The following is an 18,128-nucleotide window of genomic DNA, read 5'->3' on the forward strand; positions in this document are numbered from 1 at the left end:
CCCCTGATCCCTGAGGGAAAGTCAGTAACACATGAGAGAAGAGAAAGGTCACAGGGAAAAACACTATCCCGAAAGCAGAACTGTAAAAATTAAGTTAAGGGACGCCTCAGGCTAATGTGGTTATCCCCAAGTTGGCTTCATGTCAGAGTTGTGTTACTAAAGTACTCGATATTGAGATGGGTGCTGTGGACTCACCCATCTGGCGGTTACACATAATGGATTTGGTTTTGAGAATTAAGTGGGAAGTGGTGGTGGTGCAAATCCAAGCTTTGCCCCACCAAGGCCCAAAGAGTCATTGATTTCTGCCCTTATCTACTCTTGGCCCCAGACTGGGAGAGAAAGCCTTGGTCCAAGCTTGGCCATATGGGTTGTATTAGGATTTGCTGCCTCTTGTTGTAAGGTCCACTGGCTCCTGAGAGAGAGGCAACGGTGTTCATTCTCAGTAGTTCCTGCTTATCGTTTGGTTCTAAATCACAAAGGGTGAAATCCTTACAAGGCCTTTGTGACTGTAACACCTCCAGCAGATGGGCGGATGGAGGTGCAGGCCGCCTAAGTGGCCCAGTGATTTGGAGGTAGGAAGAACACAAGTCCTGGCTCTGTCATCTCTGTCTCCTCAACTTGCTTTTTCCCCCTTCGCATCACTATTTGAGACTATGTCATCTGAACACTTGTTTGTGGTCTGTCTCCCCAATTAGTGTGTAAACTCTACAGAAGTGGGGCTTAGTTGATTTTGTTCACTGCTTTTTCTCCAGGACCTAAAACAGTGCTGGTCACATAGAAGGTGGCTAATAAACGTTGGTAGATGAAAACCTGAAACAAAACTGAACAAAATAGAAAGAAGGGAGTAGGCCAAATACCAGCCCCCAAACCCACTTGAGAGATCAGAAGTGGAAGCTCATGAATGCTGGGGTCCTGAGTGTGGTTCAGTGGAAATACCTTTGGCCCTTTGGAGTTCCTGTTTTAGAATGAGAGCAATACAGGGTGGAGCGAACCAGAGGAGTCTAGTAGTATAAATGGATGGTTGTTGAAAGGTATTTTATCTCTAATCCATGACTACCCAGCAAAGAGGAGGTAGGTGCTCAAGGAGCCAGCACATACTTTCACATTCTCATTCACACACACACTAGCACACACTCATATTTGCATGCTCGCACCCACATTACTGAAATCCAGGGAGCCTGCAGTCTGTAAGATAATACTGGAATCCTGCTCTAGTAGGGCCAAAGTCATAAAGCTGGTCGAGGGAGAAGAAATAGTCCTCTTTTCCAGGGAGCTATTTTGAGGCCTGGAAGTTTTTCTGATTCTTAGTTAGGTTGCTGGACAAGCTGGAGCTGCCTTACTTTCCTTATTGTTTACATTGATCCTGGAAGAGGGTCATTCAATCTGTCAGTTACCTTAATAAACAATAATTAAATGAATAAAATTTGCTCTCACATTATTATGAAGTAACTGTAAATATTCACTATAAAAAACAAATCAGCCCTCTCAAATCCAATTGCCTAGGACTTGTTTGAAAAATTTATCTTTCTCCCCATGACCCTCCTTCCCCCCTCCCCTGGCTTCTCCAGGTACTGCCACAACTATGTGAGCTTGGAGAGATGACTCCTTCCCCATTCAAGCTTTCAGATGAGACCTTAGTCCTGGCTAGCACCTTAATTGTAACCTTATGAGAAATTATGAAGTAGAGGACAAGCTGAGCTGTTCCTGGTTTCCGGACCCACAGAAATTAATAAAATAAATGTGTGTCATTTTAAGCCACTACATTATAGTCATTTGTTACCAAGCAATAGATAACTATCCAGTCACCCCAATGCCCCTTCCCAGCAACCAGCCCTTTCTTTGGTCTCCTCATCTTTTGTGTAAGCACCCAGAGTGGAGGGCACTGGCTGGGCTGAGCTCCTCCCAGTGTCCTCTCTCTCCTCCCCGACTCAGTGACAGCTAAGGTAATTCTATTTCTTGTTGCTCTTCCTTTTTACAGTGAAGGAGCAAGTGGGAGGAATCTCTTTTGTGACCTAGGGTTATTATTGCAGCCTTTCCTCTCTTAGTTCCGCTGTCCAGCTCCAGGACCAGATGAATTTAAACAAAATAGCATCTATCTGCCCAGGGCCACTGAGGTTCACTGTGACAAGCAGAGAGCTGAACAGGCTCCAAGGGGATGCAGGGTTGTTTTGCAGGCAGAACCAGCAGGTCTGGGAGAAGGATAATAATTACAAGTGGACTTCCCAAATAACAAGTGCTTAATGCACTTGCACGGATGGAGGGGCCTTTTGTGTTGCTGGTCCTGAAGCTAAATGATCTAATCAAGGAGTGCAGGGACCAGAGGTCCTGGATCATTTATTGTCTCCCACTTATGTAACCTTTCCTGAAGCAAATGGGGAAAAACACCACGTTTTCTCAGGCCAGCCAGGGGATAGAAAGATGATGGGTCCTCTCCATGGTTAAGTGGAGCCGTGGCAATAGTGCTAAGACATTTTGTCTTCATTTGCGTAACTCCAACCACCAGTCTATAGTGTTAGATTAGAGGCTCATGAGGCGTTTTGGAGTCTGTTGGAGGTGGATAATGCTGCACTATTTGTCCAGTGGGGCCCAGGGTTGGGCAGATCTAACATAACACTACTGATTCTTGGCTTTCTCAAAGGACACTGGATTTCTTTTAAAAACGGTCATCAGTTCAGTATAATTTGCAAAGCACCCATCTTGGATGAGGACCTAGTCACCCTCCAGGGCAGAGTAAAGTCCAAATCATGGAGTGGGGTTCCTGACCTAATTCCAGGTGTGTGTGAATGGAAATTGGAACGGGAACCGGAGTCTTTCTTGTGCTGGAATAACAGTGGCTTCATCTTGGGCTTATGCGACCCCAGCTCTGGGTGGTAGTTTCCAAGAGTGGCACTTTGGCTCATTCTCAGTTGCAGGCCCCACGGCACCAGCACAGGGCTTAGCAATGGAGCAGGCCCACAGCACATGCTGGTGAAAGCAAATTCAAATCTATATGAATTTTTTAATTTTAGAATTGGGATTCAGGGAATTGCAAAAACATGGACTAGAAAGCAATGATGTCTTCTGCATTGAACGCTGAGTCAACTCTCCTGAATGGACAGAGGAAACAGGTCCCTCTGGATGTAGCAAGAGCGTCTCCCATGCTGTGGTCAGCAACCAGGAGGCACTTGGGATTATTTTTAGGGGGGTGGGGTTATGCAGGAAGACTTTGGATTGAGCCTGGACCCTGACTTTGCAGTTTACTGGTGGAGCCAGTTGCATAACCTTTCTGATTCTGTTTCCGAAATTCTACAATGGGGAAAATAGCTGTGACTCATGTAAACTTGGACACTTATTCACTCACGTGATCCTTCCATCACACCTGTGAGATGTAAACACCATGTTCAAGGTGGGGAAACAAAGGCACAGAAAGGGCAAGGGAGTGGCTTAAAGTAAGTGGCATAGCTGGGCCTTGAACAAAGGTAGTCTGTGCTCTAAAAACTATGCCATGTTGCTTCCTGACTGTCCTGTCCATCCTCGGGGGGCCCAGGGGAACCTGGAAGGATCAATGAGGTACGGTGAACGTGCTTAGTAACCATGGACCATGTACGGCTGAAAGGAAGCAGCCTGCAAGCATGAGCATTCACCTGGGAAGCTCTGTTGCAGGTGCGTGCTCTGCCAGGGAGCCTCCAGTTCCAGCCTGTCACCACTACCAGGTCCCCGTGGAAGTGCTTTCTCTCCCTTTCAATCAAGCAGCCCCTGGGCCTCGGTGTTGGCTGCCCCATAGGGAGGTTGGCTGGATCTCCAGCAGGGAAAGCCACTTGCACTGGAAGAGACTCCTTAGCGTCAGTAATGGGGATCATGAATCCGAATTAGTTCCATGCCACCTCTCCTCCTGGAGCACAGATGAGTTTGGGGGAGGGGGGATGCACCCAAATGAAGAGCGACATCCTCTTCGGGAGGGCTCGGAACCTGCTGCAGTGACAGGGGGCCCACGAGCCTTGTTAAGGCCGGTGCTTCGTGCGTCATCACTAGTTTGCTTGCTATAAATAGACGAGAATCTAAAATTAGTAAAGCAAGAGAGAACACCAAGAACTTGGTTAAATCGCAGGCCAGCCGAGCAGGGGAACGACCAGTGCCCTCACAGCTCCCAAGGACTGTATCTGTGGCCCCACTGTCAACCCTGCCCTTCCAGTTGCTATCCCGAGTTGAATGGGTGCTGGCAAAGTGCGGTCCACGGGCACCAGTGAAGGCTGGGGCCACAGAGGGACACAATTAGCTGCAATTATCAGCTCTCTTACGCGTGTGCACGCGTGGTGCATCGTGTGCCTAGAGCGCTGTTGTGAATATTAGTGAGATGCAGACGTGCTCTGTTTGAGCAAACACTGGCATTAGAAACAGGGTCTCAGAGATTGGAGATTCCTCCGGGAGACCTTTCCAACAGTGGGATTCCGTTAATCTTTCTGTATCACAACCGTGCCCTTCCAAATGCTATCTGGCTTAGAAAACTTTATGTTTTTATGTCATTTAAAAAAGCCAATTCTTTATCCTTTTACATCAGTTGTATGACTTAGGGCAAAGTTACTTAACCTCTGTGGGCCTCAGTTACCTCATCTGTAAAAGGGGGATCATATCATGTACCAGTAAATGAGATACTGCCTAGGGGAGAGCCCCCCACAGTTGCCGGCGTGCAGGCTGCTCAGTGACTAGGGCCTGTTGTCGCCGTGTGAAGAGGAAGCCGCATTGTGCAAGGCCTTGGCTGCCTGAGAGCTGAACCTTACATGGATGCCGTGTGGCTCTGAGCCACCTCCTCACCTTCCCAAGGCCCAGGCTCCTCATGTATATGAGGAAGGTGGGCTGCCGTCTGGGGTTCCTAAAACTTTGTTCCAAATCAGGCTTTCCTTAAGAGCTCATGAAAAATGCAGAGTTTGACCTCTGGTTCTTAGACATTCAGATTGTACAAGCCTGCAGGTCCCGGGAATCTGTATTCTTAATGCGCTGCACTTGAGGGTCCCCTTTTCCCAGCCAGGTGACCAGAGCAATGATGTGAGGACACACCTGGAGAAACCATGGGCTGGATCTCTGTTGCTGCTGGCCAACTTGCTCACTGTTGCACCCACGAAGTCCCAGATCCTGTCACTGGCATTTCTGGGGAAAGCTGCTAACGATGCAATGAACCCAAGAGCCTAGTCTGAGTTCCCCCAGAGTGAGTGGGGCTTCAGGCCTTTCTACCGTTACTTGTTTCCTTTCCTCCCAATGCCTGGGCCTCCTGCCTCCAAAACTGGCTCACAGCGAGGAGCTATGACTACGGTAGCAATCCCAGCTTCCTGTCTGCCCTGGCCTGGCAGGGGGTTGCCTGCAGTGCCAACAAGTGTAAGGTGATAGGACTTTTGAAATTGGATCAGAATACATTTGTTTATTTAGGAACTGGGTAAATCTTTACTCTTGGGTGTGCTGCTGAAGTGAGCTTGGCTGGGCTGCAGGGCCTGAGTGGGAGAGGCTCTGCTGGAAAGGAAGACCCCTGTTGAGTGAGAGGACAGGCTCTGAGTGAGGGGGGCTGGCTGGCAAGGTCTGCCTTCCAGCAATGCCGTCATCCCCAGAAGGGCGTGCTTGGAACGTAATGGCTCCAGCTACAAATTCGATTAACTGTAATAGTTGTTCTGCGGTGAATGGATAATGCATTTAGCAGAAATAGACCCAATCAATTTATATGAAACACATAAAACTTTCTCATTGGAATTGGCATCTGCTCTTGAATCATAGGAGCGTATGTGGGAATGGACAGTCTGTCACCCTTCCTTCTGGGCACATCAGCAGTGCCCTGGGTTAATGAGAGAGCTGGGCCAAATAAAGCTCTGGCTCCCTTCCGCATATCCCTTTACCCTCAGAACCATGGGGCTGGGGCTGGGTCTGGGTCTGGGTTTGGGCCTGGGGCTGGGACTGGGGAGGGACTGGAGACTGTCTACCTCAAACCTTGACTCTAAAAAATACCAATTTTCCTGCCCTTGTCTGTTCACATCAGCCCCTCTTACATGAGCTCTGTTACCTGCGTGTGTGCCGACATGTCCAGGCACCCAGATGAGGGATGGGAGGTGTGCAGAGGTGAGCCCACCCAGGATCACACCTGGCTAGTGCAGGTCAGCCTGGGCCAGGCACAGGGATTCTGACTCCTGGCCCAGTCTTTTCATGATCCTATGTATTTTTAATTGCCCTCCACCTCCCGTTTGGAAAGAGATGTGTATTCAGAAAATGGTAAACCAGCTGTCACCCACCAACTCAGAGCCAAGACTGTGGTTTGATGCCAGGACTCCATGAGTTATGGTTACTTGTGGGTTGGACCCAAGGTTTAGGCTGGTTCTCAATTAAACTGAGCTGATTCCTTTCCACTCTCCTTACACAACCTGTGAGCTTGTAGGAGAGGGGGGTAAGGAAGCTGAGGCCGGGTTGCCCGGCCTTGGGGGTCCTGCCTGTCCTTACCTGGGCTTTTAGAGAGAGACAGGCTGGCGGAGCCTGCTCGCACCTCCTCACCCCTAATGTTTATTAGAGAAAGAGAGAGAGAGCGCCAGCGAGCTCTGCAGCTCTGTGATTGCATTATCCCAACCATTTGGTTAGTGTAATTGTATGTGCAAAGCTGACAAATGTAATTTTCTCAGACTTAATACTTGCCCCATTTTCTCTCTGTTTTTTTCTGATTAGCTAAAGTGACTCAGGCTTCCAAGAATGGTTTGTGAAGCACCTGGTTGGGCTTTTCCCTGCCTGGATGCTCAGCTCTGCCCATGGGCTGGGGGCTGAGGGAACCCCCAGACCCCGAGGACTAGGCCCTCCTCAGAGGAGAGGGCTGGCTTCGGCGGAGTGAGGAGCGTTTGGGGAAATCTGGAAGCTTTGTGAGAGACAGTCTTCTGAAACTGCCTTTGGGTTCCCAGGAGTTGCTCTGGCACCTGCCAGGAAGGGAGCTGAAATGCCACCAGCCGCCCGTGTTCCAGCCCAGCAGAGATGGACAGCACTGAACTTTGGGGAGAAAATCTTATTATCTTGTCTCCTCCAACAATTGATTTGTTTACTGGTCATGCAGGGGCTCTCATCTGGGATGCGCTAGCCCCTCTTTTTCATTTTTGTGTGTGAATCTATGATTGGAGGCTTGGATACTCAGAAGTAGCTTAGCAGGCTGAGAAAATGTAGACTTCAAGGCCATATCCTGGTCCCCTTCCTTACCAGCTGTAGGTCACTTACATTCTTCTAGATCATCTTTCTCCTCCCTACAGTGGTCACAGCAGCAGCTGTCCCTGGGCCATAGGAAGGATGGGAGGAGCTGACATGTGGAACTCCCTAGCCCAAGGTCAGGTGTGCTCACGGACCTCCCTTCCTCTCCACGGGGGGAGCCTCCCAGGTAGGAGCTCTGAGTTTGGGTTAAGCTTCAAGTTGCAGGCTGTGATCTGCCAGTTCCCAGGCCACTTGACTCCCTTGGGCCAGAAGCTCCAGAGCAGTGAGCATGGGCTCAGCTCGCCCCTTTTGTGCTGGGCCCGCGGGAGGTGGGTGCCAGGCCAATGTTTGCCCTGGTGGTTGTTCTTGACCACGGCCTCTCCATGAGCCTGCTAGACCTCCCCTCCTCCAGGACCCCCTCCTCCTCCAGGACGCCCCCCTCTGCCCCACACTTCTCTCACTGTAGGCATGTAACTCAGCCATAATCGTTGTCTACCTGTACTCCCCTTTTCTAATCTATGAGTTCCCTGAGCTCCTGACCTGGATCTTGCTCTGCGCAGCATCTCTGAGCACTGACCTGCTCTCAGAAGGCTGTGCAAGAACTGTGGGTGGGTCCAGATTACGGCCGGTGAGAGTGGGCCTCAACACGGCCCCAGGGGTGGCAGCCTGCTCTCCCTGACCGTGGGGCTGAGTCCTGGCCAGTGTTGATTCAGAGGGCCTGGTGCACCTTGTCCTGTGGGTGGTGGGGAAAGGAGACCCTGCTCCCTTCCCCCTTATAAACCCTCCTGATGAAGATAGAGGCACCCCCACCACACACTGCTGGGGTCTACAGTGAGGGGGGACTGGGAGAACTGTCAGGCTGGGGGAGAGATGCCTCCTGCTACTGAAACACGGCAGGGGAAGGAGTGTTGGGAGCCGCCTCAGCTTCTCCCTCACCTGAGCTGCTCCCCAACGTGGCAGTGGATCCTGGGAAAGCACTGGCTGTCTATTCGGTTCTCTAGAGCCTTCCCAAGGAGCCTCAGGCTCAGTGTTCTCTTCCCTTTGAGTTGGGGTGGTCTGGAGACAGAGTGCTGACCCAAAGCCATCTGCCGTCACTCCTGCTCTGAGGCTGGGGCCTCTCGCTAGAGGAGGCTGTGTTCCAGCCATTGTCACCTCCAGCCTCTCAAGCAGCCAGTCTCTTGTAATTTTATCTTAGGTGGTAGGGGAGTATCGCTGCGTGATTTCATTAATCTGAGTGGCCATTGGCCCGAACCTTATCGATCAGCCCTTTAGGGACAGTGCGAGTTATATGGCAATAAACCCAGGAGTCAGGCAGGGTGGATGGCTGGTTCCTGAATGCTGGCTGCAGGGGAGCCGGCAGCTGGCATCTGAGGACTGAGCTCAAGCATTAAGGGCCCACCAGTCAATCAATAAGTGTTTCTGGAACCCCTGCCACACAGTCGGTGCTGTGGTTAGGCGGGGTGACTGCTCGCCGCGATGTTTGCTGAGCATGTCCTGAATTTATCGCAGGAGCTGTGGATGACCAAGGCCGGGAAGTGAGGGAGGCAGCTCAGTGGGGTGGGGTGGCGGGCCGGCCGATGAATGATTAAAGCAGGCTCCTCCCTCATGAACCATGAGGCAGGGCTGGGAAACAGACTGCAGTTAAGAGGCCAAGTTCCCTTTGTGTGGGAAATGAAAGGGTATTTTGAGGTTCTAGTTCAAGGTGAAGAGAGGAAAGGGGAGAGGTGATGGGAAGAGCAGTGCACTCTTTCCCCTGGTGTGGAGCTGGGAGATCAGGCGAGAGTTAGGGCGGCATAGTTAGTCCTGGGCAGCTTTCCAGAGGAGAGAAAGGAAAGTATGTCTTCAAGAATGAAGTGAAGCTGATATTTACATAATATGTTGAAAGTCAATGAATTCAGTTTGAAGGTATAAGCCTCTCCTTTTTTTGGTATTTTGCAGTAAACAAGCATTTCACATTTATAAGTAGAAATGAGAGATTTATCTATTGATCGATCTATCTATTATTAGTAAGGAATTATCTTTTACAGGAAAGTGTGTGGTGAGCTGTGTGCTGTGCACCTGCTTCTTCAGGTGACTCATGTTGGAAGAAGCTTCACGTGTCCAGGCCCCACCGCTCAGCTGGGGGACCCCTGACCTGCGGGTGTGGGCCAGGATGCCTTCATGAGCTTCCCTGGGGCTGGGCTTCCAAAGCTAATGAGTGCTGAGCAACATCATATGGGGTTTGAGACTGACCCCAAGAGATTTCCTCCTGTATAAAGAGTAGCTGAGAAGTCACAGCCATGGTACAGGGACAGAGGCTCAAGAGGCCTGTGTTTGAAGCAGCAGAGGCTCCCACGAGAAGTCCTTTAGCTTGGGGGCTGCTGAATCAGGCAGCGTTGGAGGGGAGCTGAGCTTTGGGGAAATGTGTTGAACCTGATGCTTTTAGGGCTTTACCAATGATGGGCTAGCCTGCCTTTGTGTAACAGATAACCTTGGCCTTGAGCCCAACCCTTTCATGAGGAGGAAAAATCCGATGGAAGGTTTGTTTTGTTCAGTGAATGGGGAATGGTTTCAAGGCACTGCATTGAGGAGAGGACACCAGCTGGGTTCTCCTGCTTGTGCCAGGGCCTGGGTGTTCCTGGGCATGGAGGAGAGTGCTCCTTCCCACAACTCTCAGAAGCTCCGTTTGCCCAGGTAGTGAGAGAACCAAACAGCTTCCTCTTGGAGCCCATAGCCAGAGGCAGGTCAGGCTCCTTCTAAGGGTTGGCATTTTACTCTTTAAACTTAGCTCCCTACCCCAGCATAGCACATGTCTCTCTTCTGCCTTTTGCAACAAATAATTACTTTGCTCAAGTTTGTAAATTGAACCCTTACCTGTAGGGTCAAAGATGGGGGTCTCTCTTGGTGTATTTTCCCAGAGTTTCATCTCCTTGTTTGGGTTTCTCTCAAACAGGTTCCTTGATTTGGGTGCCGTATCCTGCAGCATCTTGTCCTCCCCACTGACTAGAATAGAGAAGGCCCATTGGCTAGGTTAAGTGAGGCTCAGCCTCAGGGAGAGAGTGAGTATGCCCCCGGGAAGCTGGGGGAAGGTGGGCTTAGGTGAGAGAGGGACAGGGGGGCCCGGGGTAGCCTGGGTTGGAGAACATGGGCCAAGGGCAGGGTGAACTCACTGGTGAGGTAGCAGTCCAGGCTGACGGAGATATTGTCAAAAGCCACGGTGGCTCTGGATCCTTGTTCCCACCATGCGACAATCAGCAGCCAGAACCTGTACGTTTGTTAAGAGGGGTGTGTGTGAGGAACAGCCTGGGTTGGCCATGTTTTAGGATTCGGCATCCAGCAAAAGGGTGCTGCGGTAGTGTTCATGATCAGAGTTTATCAGCCCTACCTAGTCTCAGAGCAGCTGCACGAGGAAGCAGTCAACATCTCCCCCTACTCCTCCCGCACAAAGCGCTGCCTGTTCTGAGGGACTGTTGCATGTAAATCCAATTTGGAGTTTGGGGCTTGGGTATAGGACTCCTGGAAACTCTGGGAGAGCTTTCATTTTCTGGTGTGTAGGGTGGGTGGACATGGGTAGGCTTGATGATCAGCTGGTACTCCCCGGTGGAGTTGAAATCATTATTAAAATATTAAAATGCTTCTGTACCAACTGATAAAGAGCCACTGTCCCTTGAGAGTCCCTTACCTGTTGCTTTAGGCTGCCTGGCTCCTTCCCTGGTGCCCCCAGAATTTCCCCATTATCCACAAACTGAAAGGTCAATCAGCAGGGTCAGTCAAAGGTCACACAGCAGAGGCCTCAAGGGTTTGGTGTCCAGCATCAGTTCCCACTGGGGTTGGTCTATGTAGTTCCCAACTGGTAGTTAAATATGAAATGATTTGACTATGAGCCCTGGGGGTGTTTGTAAACAACACAGAGTGGGCCATAAGTATTCACAGTAAACTCACTGAGGTACTGCTTTCCACCTCTCTCACGGCTTTGCAGGGTCAGGTCCCAGGACCGTGGCCAGGGAAGGCACAGAGTGGGATAAACAGAAAACACCTTTGGTTCATTTGTCTCCTGGGCACTCATCTTCCTGGAGGGCTGTTAGTCAACCAGCTCTTTCCTGCTGTGAAGAGAGAACTTTAAAAACCTTTCCCTCTTTCGGAAGGTCAACCTGGAATGACCTGCAGGAGGGTGTGCAGTCTCTGGTGTGGACGTTAGAACATCGAGAGAGGGAACCGGTGCCCCAGGGGGATGGCCATTCGATGGAGTACAGCTCCCCAATATAAAAGAATGGACCAGGATACAGGCCGCAAAGTAGATGGACCTCAAAAACATCACACTAGGTTAAAGAAGCCGGACAATAAGTTAAAGACCTCATGATTCCATTCATAGAAATGACTCCATTTACATGAAAAGTCTAGAACAGGCAAATCCACAGACAGGACGCAGATGAACGGTTGCCTGTGGCTGGGAGTGGGAACAGCGTTGACTATGAAGCAGCACAGCGTTTTTTGGGGGATGAAACTATTCTAACAATGGATGGTGGTGCTCTTTGTGCAACTCGGTACATTTGCTGAAAGTCATCGACATGTACACCTGTAGCTCAATAAAGCTATCGGAACAAAAGGAGAGAGAAAGGGAGCCCAGACAATAGAGTTGGCAGGCAGGGTTGGCGGGAATGGGAGGCTGACAGGGTAGAGGCGGCAGGGCAGAGAGGGCACAGGACACACAGGACACAGGCCCATGGGGCTGTAAGAGAACTCCCACAGGAACACTGCATGCAAGTTGCTTCCTGTCTAGCGGAGGACATGTACACACGAGTGTAGAATACAGCAGAAGGAGGGAGATGCCCCATGAGATGCAGATAAAATGCTCTGAGACCTCAGAGGAAGGAGAATTCCACCAACCTGGGGAGACAGGGAGCACGTCACAGGGGAGGTGGATGTGGGTGTGGATGCGGGCAGCGAGGAGAGGGCATCTCCAGCAGAGCAGCTGGAGCAAGGGATGGGTCAGAGCAGGACAGGGCCCCCTGGCTTGAGAGTGAGGGGCGTGGGAGAAGGTGCAGATTGTGAGAGGCACGTGTGTGGCACACACCTTCAGGGGGCTTCTCCAAGCCTTGGCCAGGTTACAGCTCCAGTTCCCAGATCTCCATGAGGCACATGGTCCATAGATAAGTTCCTGGCTTGAGCCTATGTGACCCTGGACACAGCCAGGCTTGGGGTTCCCAAGTGGCAAATGAGGGCCCTAATACTGCTGTCTTTTCTCTTTACAGCAATTGCCTTGGTTAGGGAGATGCTGCTCCCAGGCATCTTGGATGGTGCATGGAAAGAATTAGGTGGGTGGAAGCATCAGGAAGGCAAAGCTGTCCGATGCTCCTGCACAGCAGTGGGTAGGGGGCCCACAGCCCACCTTCCTGATTCTCCACTTTCTAATTAGGTCATCTCCTAATCTGACATCTGTAGGCCAAGGGGCCACACTGGGCACTGATTTCAACGCTGAGCTGCATCACGGGTGTGCCGTCCCTGTGGGCCTGGGGTAACTGAGCCAGTGAATTATATATATGTGCCTATCAAGCATGGGGGAAGGGGATCAAAAATCCGTTTTCCCCTAAAAGGACCCTTCCAGAGAACCAAACGTCTCCCCTCCTACCTGCTTTATTATCAAGAGACTAGAGCTGCAAAGTTCTCAACCAGCCACTGGGACTCTTAGCATGGATGACATGGTGCAGGCCGGGGCTGGGAGCGTTTCTAAACAGCAGAGTTTCTAAGTGCTCTGTAAGGCAATGGCAGTGGCAGCTGCTGCTTGAAAGAGTTTGATTGACACTGGGAATTGCACGTATTCTGAGTCAGGAACACTCCTGACAATCAGAGAAGACTCCATCAGATGTCGAATCAGATGAAAACATGCGACACTGCCTCCGTCTACCCAGGAAGCCAGCCCCTCCCCAGATGCCAGAGTCCAGAGGCTACAGGGAAGGGACAGGTGGGACAAAGGGTGTGGGAAGGGCAGGGGTGGAGCAGAGCGGTTTGGGAATAGGGTCTGGGGATGGTAGGCAGTGGGGCAGGAAGGGGACAGCAAAACCATCTAGGAGTTTCTTTCCTGTAGGGCCACTGGCCAGGAGGTGGCTATTGGGCCCACCTAGATTCAGGCTTCTCTGGTTTGGATGGTGCCTGGTTGTGCACCTTTACCTGAACCTTGGGGGAAGAAGAGGTTGCTCCTGGCTCTACTCACCATCTCCCTGATGGAGATGGGTGAGACTTCCTCAAGGCTCTCAGAGTCTTTCTGGCCCAACCACTCTTTTCTGTTGACCCCCTCCCCCTACTCCCCCAACATACACACAAAGTACAGATACCAAGTTACTCTCCAGAGTGAGCCATGCCTCAGGTCTCGAGTTCTAGCATGTGCCAGGGGGACCACTCTGGGACTAAGGGGACATTCTAGCACGTATTGGGTGGTGTGCTCTTGATCTGAAGGAAAGTTCTAGCATGTACCAGGTGAACTTCTCTGGTTCTGAGGGAAAGCCAGGTCCAATACTGCCAGGATCGCAGGGGCCAGGTGGTTCTGATGAACGTACAGGTTACTCCCCTGCCCCTGCCCCAAAGCCTTACCTCTGTGTGGGGAAAGGAAGCTGAGCCCCAGGGCTAGAAAAGCCGTGCCCTCCCTCTCTGTGGGTGGCGGGGCAGGGAGGAGAGGAGAGCCAGCTCCTCCGGCCTCCTCCAGCTCCCTCACTGATCTGTGCTTAAGGACATGGCAGCTGAGCTCCCCTCTTTCTAGCCCTTAGCATTGGAAACTTCACTCCCTGTCCCTCAATGGTTGACACCTGCTCAGCTCCTTGGTTTTCTCTAAAGAAGACACTTTTAATTAAGAGGGTTGTTGTTTTTCCTCTTTTCTTCCAGCTGGTGGAGTTTGCAGCTTGTTGCTAAAACAGATCTGGATAGAGATCTTGGTGGAGCCTGGCTTTTCATACAGAATGTACCCCTGACTCCCTGCTGCTCAGCTTTACAAAGAGGCCTGTTGAAAGTTGGCCCCAGGGGATTCTGGGAGGTGGCCATTTGGGCAGTGGGCCAGGCTAAGAGGGGTGGCCTTGGAATTGGGCGTCTCCCAGATACCCAGGGCAGATCTCTGCATAGAAAGTGCTGGTGCTGCTCACTCAGAGCTCGAAAAATGCTCAGCCTAGTTCAGGCAACAGGCCATTAATGGACAGTGAAAATAATGCCTTATTTCCACCCACTAGCCTTAGGGACTGACAAACCCAATTAAGTTCACTTAATGATTGTCAGTAGCTGACAAAAAGGTGTGTATCTGAACGTGGACTGAGGGAATGGGAATGATTTGGAGAGAGGGCAGGACGAAATGGCCAGACTGGGTAGAAGGCATTTGACAGATGGGCCCCATGTCTAAGATTCCTCTGTCAACCATCCAGTAGACTCAGAAGGAGGGAGTGCCCGCACCCCTTCCTGCAGCTGGGGCTCGTCTGGGCTCTGGCTGCCTAGGAGAGAGCTGGCAGATTCTGCTGAGGAAGCCACCTTCTCCGATTTCTCACTGCACAGTTGATTTGCTCGACAGGCTTCTGAAATGGACTGTCACGAAGCTTGGGTCGCGGTATGCATTTCTATTAGAATAATGTATGTGATGAAAAGCCTGGCTGATCCATCCTATTGTCTGTGTAATTGACTTCGGTTACCAGTCCAAGAGGAGGAGCCCACGGCCAGCTTTGGGTCCCGAGGCCAGCGCTGGCTGGATCGGCATGGCCAGGGATGGACGTGTGTGCCTGCCACTAGGAGTCTTTGGCTCCTGTGCAGTACAGTGGGGTGGCTGGACATTCAAGGCCAGACTCAGCAGTGGGAGCACGATCTCCCCCACTCTCAGAAGTAATTTACCATCACTTGACTTGATTTCCCCTTTGGTCTTAATAACACCAAGGGCAGTGAGAGAAAGTCAATAGAGAGGGACTCTAATACAAGGGCCCTAGAGATTTTTCACAATGAATCAGGAAGCCCTTGGGAGTGTAATGGGGAAAAAATGAACTTTTGGTCAGTGTGAGTAAACATGAAGAATCACGCGGACCCTTCAGCGTCCTGAACCCCAGGCTTCCAGGCCTTGGCTGGCTGTGCTCACTTTTGCAGGCTCAGACTGAGGGTTTACGGTTCCCATATTGGCCCTGGCCCAGCAGGAGAGGTGCCCGTGCACAAAAAAATACCTGTCCCAGAGGCTAGACTGTGTCAAGTGCCCTGAGGAAAGAGAAGTAATGTACTTGGTGGGGGAGGGATGCTCTGTGGGAGTCACTGAGCTAGATGGTGTCTGGAAGGCCAGCGAAGAAAAAAGAACAGGAACCTCTTGGGAGCACCGTCTGACTTGCCTGGTTCCACAGGGAGACAGTTGCAGAAGCAAGATGGGAGTCAGGCTTCTCACATCCCAGGCAACTTCTTTCACTATCCTTGCAGAGCCATGCCAATTCTTTAATCTCATTTAGTCTCTTACGAACTCCATATTGGAGAAATACAGTCAGTCCCTTAGAGCGACAGGGGACATGGAGGGCTATCTGGAGCTAAAAAGTGCCTGCATCCACTTTTCTCAGAGAGGCTGGGATGTCTGCTCCACCTGTCTCGGACACAGACATTTCCAACCCTGGCCTTGCCCACTGCCCTTGCTGCGGTGCTGGCCGGTGGCCTGGAGGGCCGAGATGGTGGCACTTCCCATGGTGAAAAGACACAGCAAAAGGGGTCTTTTCTCCCTTGACAGAAGTATCTTCATGTGGGTGAATGAGCAGCCTTCTCTGTTTGGTGGAGGCTGAGTTTCAAAGGAAGAGTGGGGTGAACACTGGGCTACATACTTGGTGGGACTCTGGGCAAGTCACTGAAACTTGTTCAGTGCTACCTTGGTTTTAAAAATCTGTCATATGGGTATTTCCCCGGTGGGTGCCCTTCTTTAACATGGGGGATCCAGTTCCTTGTTCCTGTTTTATATTACATTTTATTAGAAATCTGTATTTCTCCAGGGAGTGGTATAAGTTGCATGTCTCCCCCTCTGCAAAGATTGTTTGGGCACTTTCTGTGAACCAGCCACTGTGTCTAGAGCTGGGAGTAGACATACAGAACTCATAGATCTCGACCTTAAGGAATCTGCACAGATTTATAATTCACATTATACACTGACTAGGGGATTACTAAAGTTCCTTTTGGTTCTTCCCTCATAGAGCTACAATCTACAAAACCCAGGGAAAACACTGAATGTGGGCAGTGAGAGAGCAGAAGTCAAGAAAGACTTTGGAAGAACTGGATGCCCAGGAGAATGCAGAGCAATGGACAGAAGAATCGCTCAGGACCAGGTGTGGCTGTGGGGCTGTGTTCAAGGTGCGGGTAGGATGCCAATCAGGCTGCTGGACACCCAGGTTGGGACTCGGGTGGAAACAGAGACTATGAGCTATCTGCATGGAGGTGAGGGTGAAAGCCAGGAGCATCAGTGAGGTTCTTGGAGAATAGCAGACAGAGAATTGGATTCTGCTTCTCTTCAAATATCAGCAACCTGGTTATCCCTTAAATTCTAAACTTCCTGCCTGGGGAGAGAAGGGGCTGGGAACATAGGGCTACGTTTTCAGAGGCACTAGGAGTTACAGAAAACATATGCATCTGTTGACTTGTAAACTGAGCTGTGGATATTACCAGGCAAATCTTGAGCAGATCTGAATGTCCCATTATTCTAAAGGGGTTCATCCCCTTACTGCTGTTTTGAGTGACTACTTAAACCAGGCTCCTCGGGCAGATCTGTCTCACTGCTTTGCACTCTTGATCATGGAAATGCAGCAATCAAAAGCAACAACGTGTCCCAAACGTCATAGTAAATCAGTGTTAGAAATAGTATTTAAAGCTCAGAATTGCTAATCTACTCCTTGCTCCAGTGATCTGGGATATTTTCTGAGACAGAAACAAGGCCAGATCCTTCCAAAGTTATGAATGTTTGATTTGTCTATATCAAAGCCTTGTTGCATATCACTTTGCTGAGCCACCAGCCACAGCTCTCCCCCTCTTCTCAGGGCTGACCCAGGGCTTCCAGCTGATCTCTGTGCTCAGTGTCTCTCCACCCCCACAGCCCAGAGACCAATCTCCACATTCGCCCTCTCCCAAGGCGATTGCTCAGGATTCTCTGACACAATCTGGTTGAACCCACATAAAACATTCTTGCCTCCAAGCCTCTGCTCATCCCGATGGCCTTTGGAATGCCCCATCCCTTTCCCATTTCCCTAAGACCTAAATTTTCCTTGAGTTCCATCTTATCATAGTCCCATTTTCTTCATGGCGGCTCCCCTGACACACGGAGGTCACTGAGCCACTTGAACACTGGTCATGCTCTGTGGGACCCTGCACAATGGCTCCTGTGTTACTGTTTGCCTCTCAATGCATATGCTTTGTGTCCCCCTAATCATGCAGGCCCTGTGACCCCACAAGGGGCCGGGTCACACACCCCTTTCCATCTTCTGCACTTGTCAGAGACTTAATATATGTTTGCTGACAATGTGACAGCTAACAACACTTCTCCAGTCACTTAAATTCATCATACAAACACATAATGCCCGGATGATTTTTGAGTTTAAAACCATTTCATACCTGAGCATCTTCACTGGGTACTTTCTGGTGAAGTGAAAGGAGGTGGAAGCAGGACCCCTAAGGAGGAGCGTCTGTGTTTAATTACCTGTAGGTCCTTGACTTAACCCTCGGCATTCTCTCCTGAAAATGGGGATGACATCTGCCCTAACTACGCCGAGGTGGGGGCAGAATGGGCACCTCACGTTGTGAGGGAGAGAGACGTGGCTGCTGTGGGTGGGACAACATGGGCGCAGAGTGTGGCGAGGCTCAGGGGCTGTGCAACAGTCCGAGCAGCCTGCCCAGCAGGTGCGGCGGGGCCTGCTGTCGCAGAGGGTGACACCTGCTCCTCTACGGCATCTCCCCTCCCTGGGGAAGGACGGGGGGTGAAGGCAGAGCAGTACAAATGGAAA

The 18,128-nt window shown here is 50.9% G+C and overlaps 1 protein-coding gene across 1 annotated transcript in view; it reads right to left on the reverse strand.

Annotated features, from left to right (window-relative positions):
• ALK (ALK receptor tyrosine kinase) overlaps nt 1-18,128 on the reverse strand; it is a 511,088-nt gene that overhangs the window by 47,380 nt on the left and 445,580 nt on the right. The window contains exons 10-11 of the mRNA XM_087823828.1: nt 10,326-10,420; nt 10,030-10,158 (exon numbers count right to left, since the gene is read on the reverse strand). Of these exons, the coding sequence (XP_087679954.1) occupies nt 10,030-10,158; nt 10,326-10,420 (224 nt within the window). The remainder of the gene's footprint in view (nt 1-10,029; nt 10,159-10,325; nt 10,421-18,128) is intronic.

The sequence above is a fragment of the Miniopterus natalensis genome, chromosome 13 (genome assembly GCF_054644295.1).
Source record: "Miniopterus natalensis isolate mMinNat1 chromosome 13, mMinNat1.hap1, whole genome shotgun sequence".
Lineage (NCBI taxonomy): Eukaryota > Metazoa > Chordata > Mammalia > Chiroptera > Miniopteridae > Miniopterus > Miniopterus natalensis.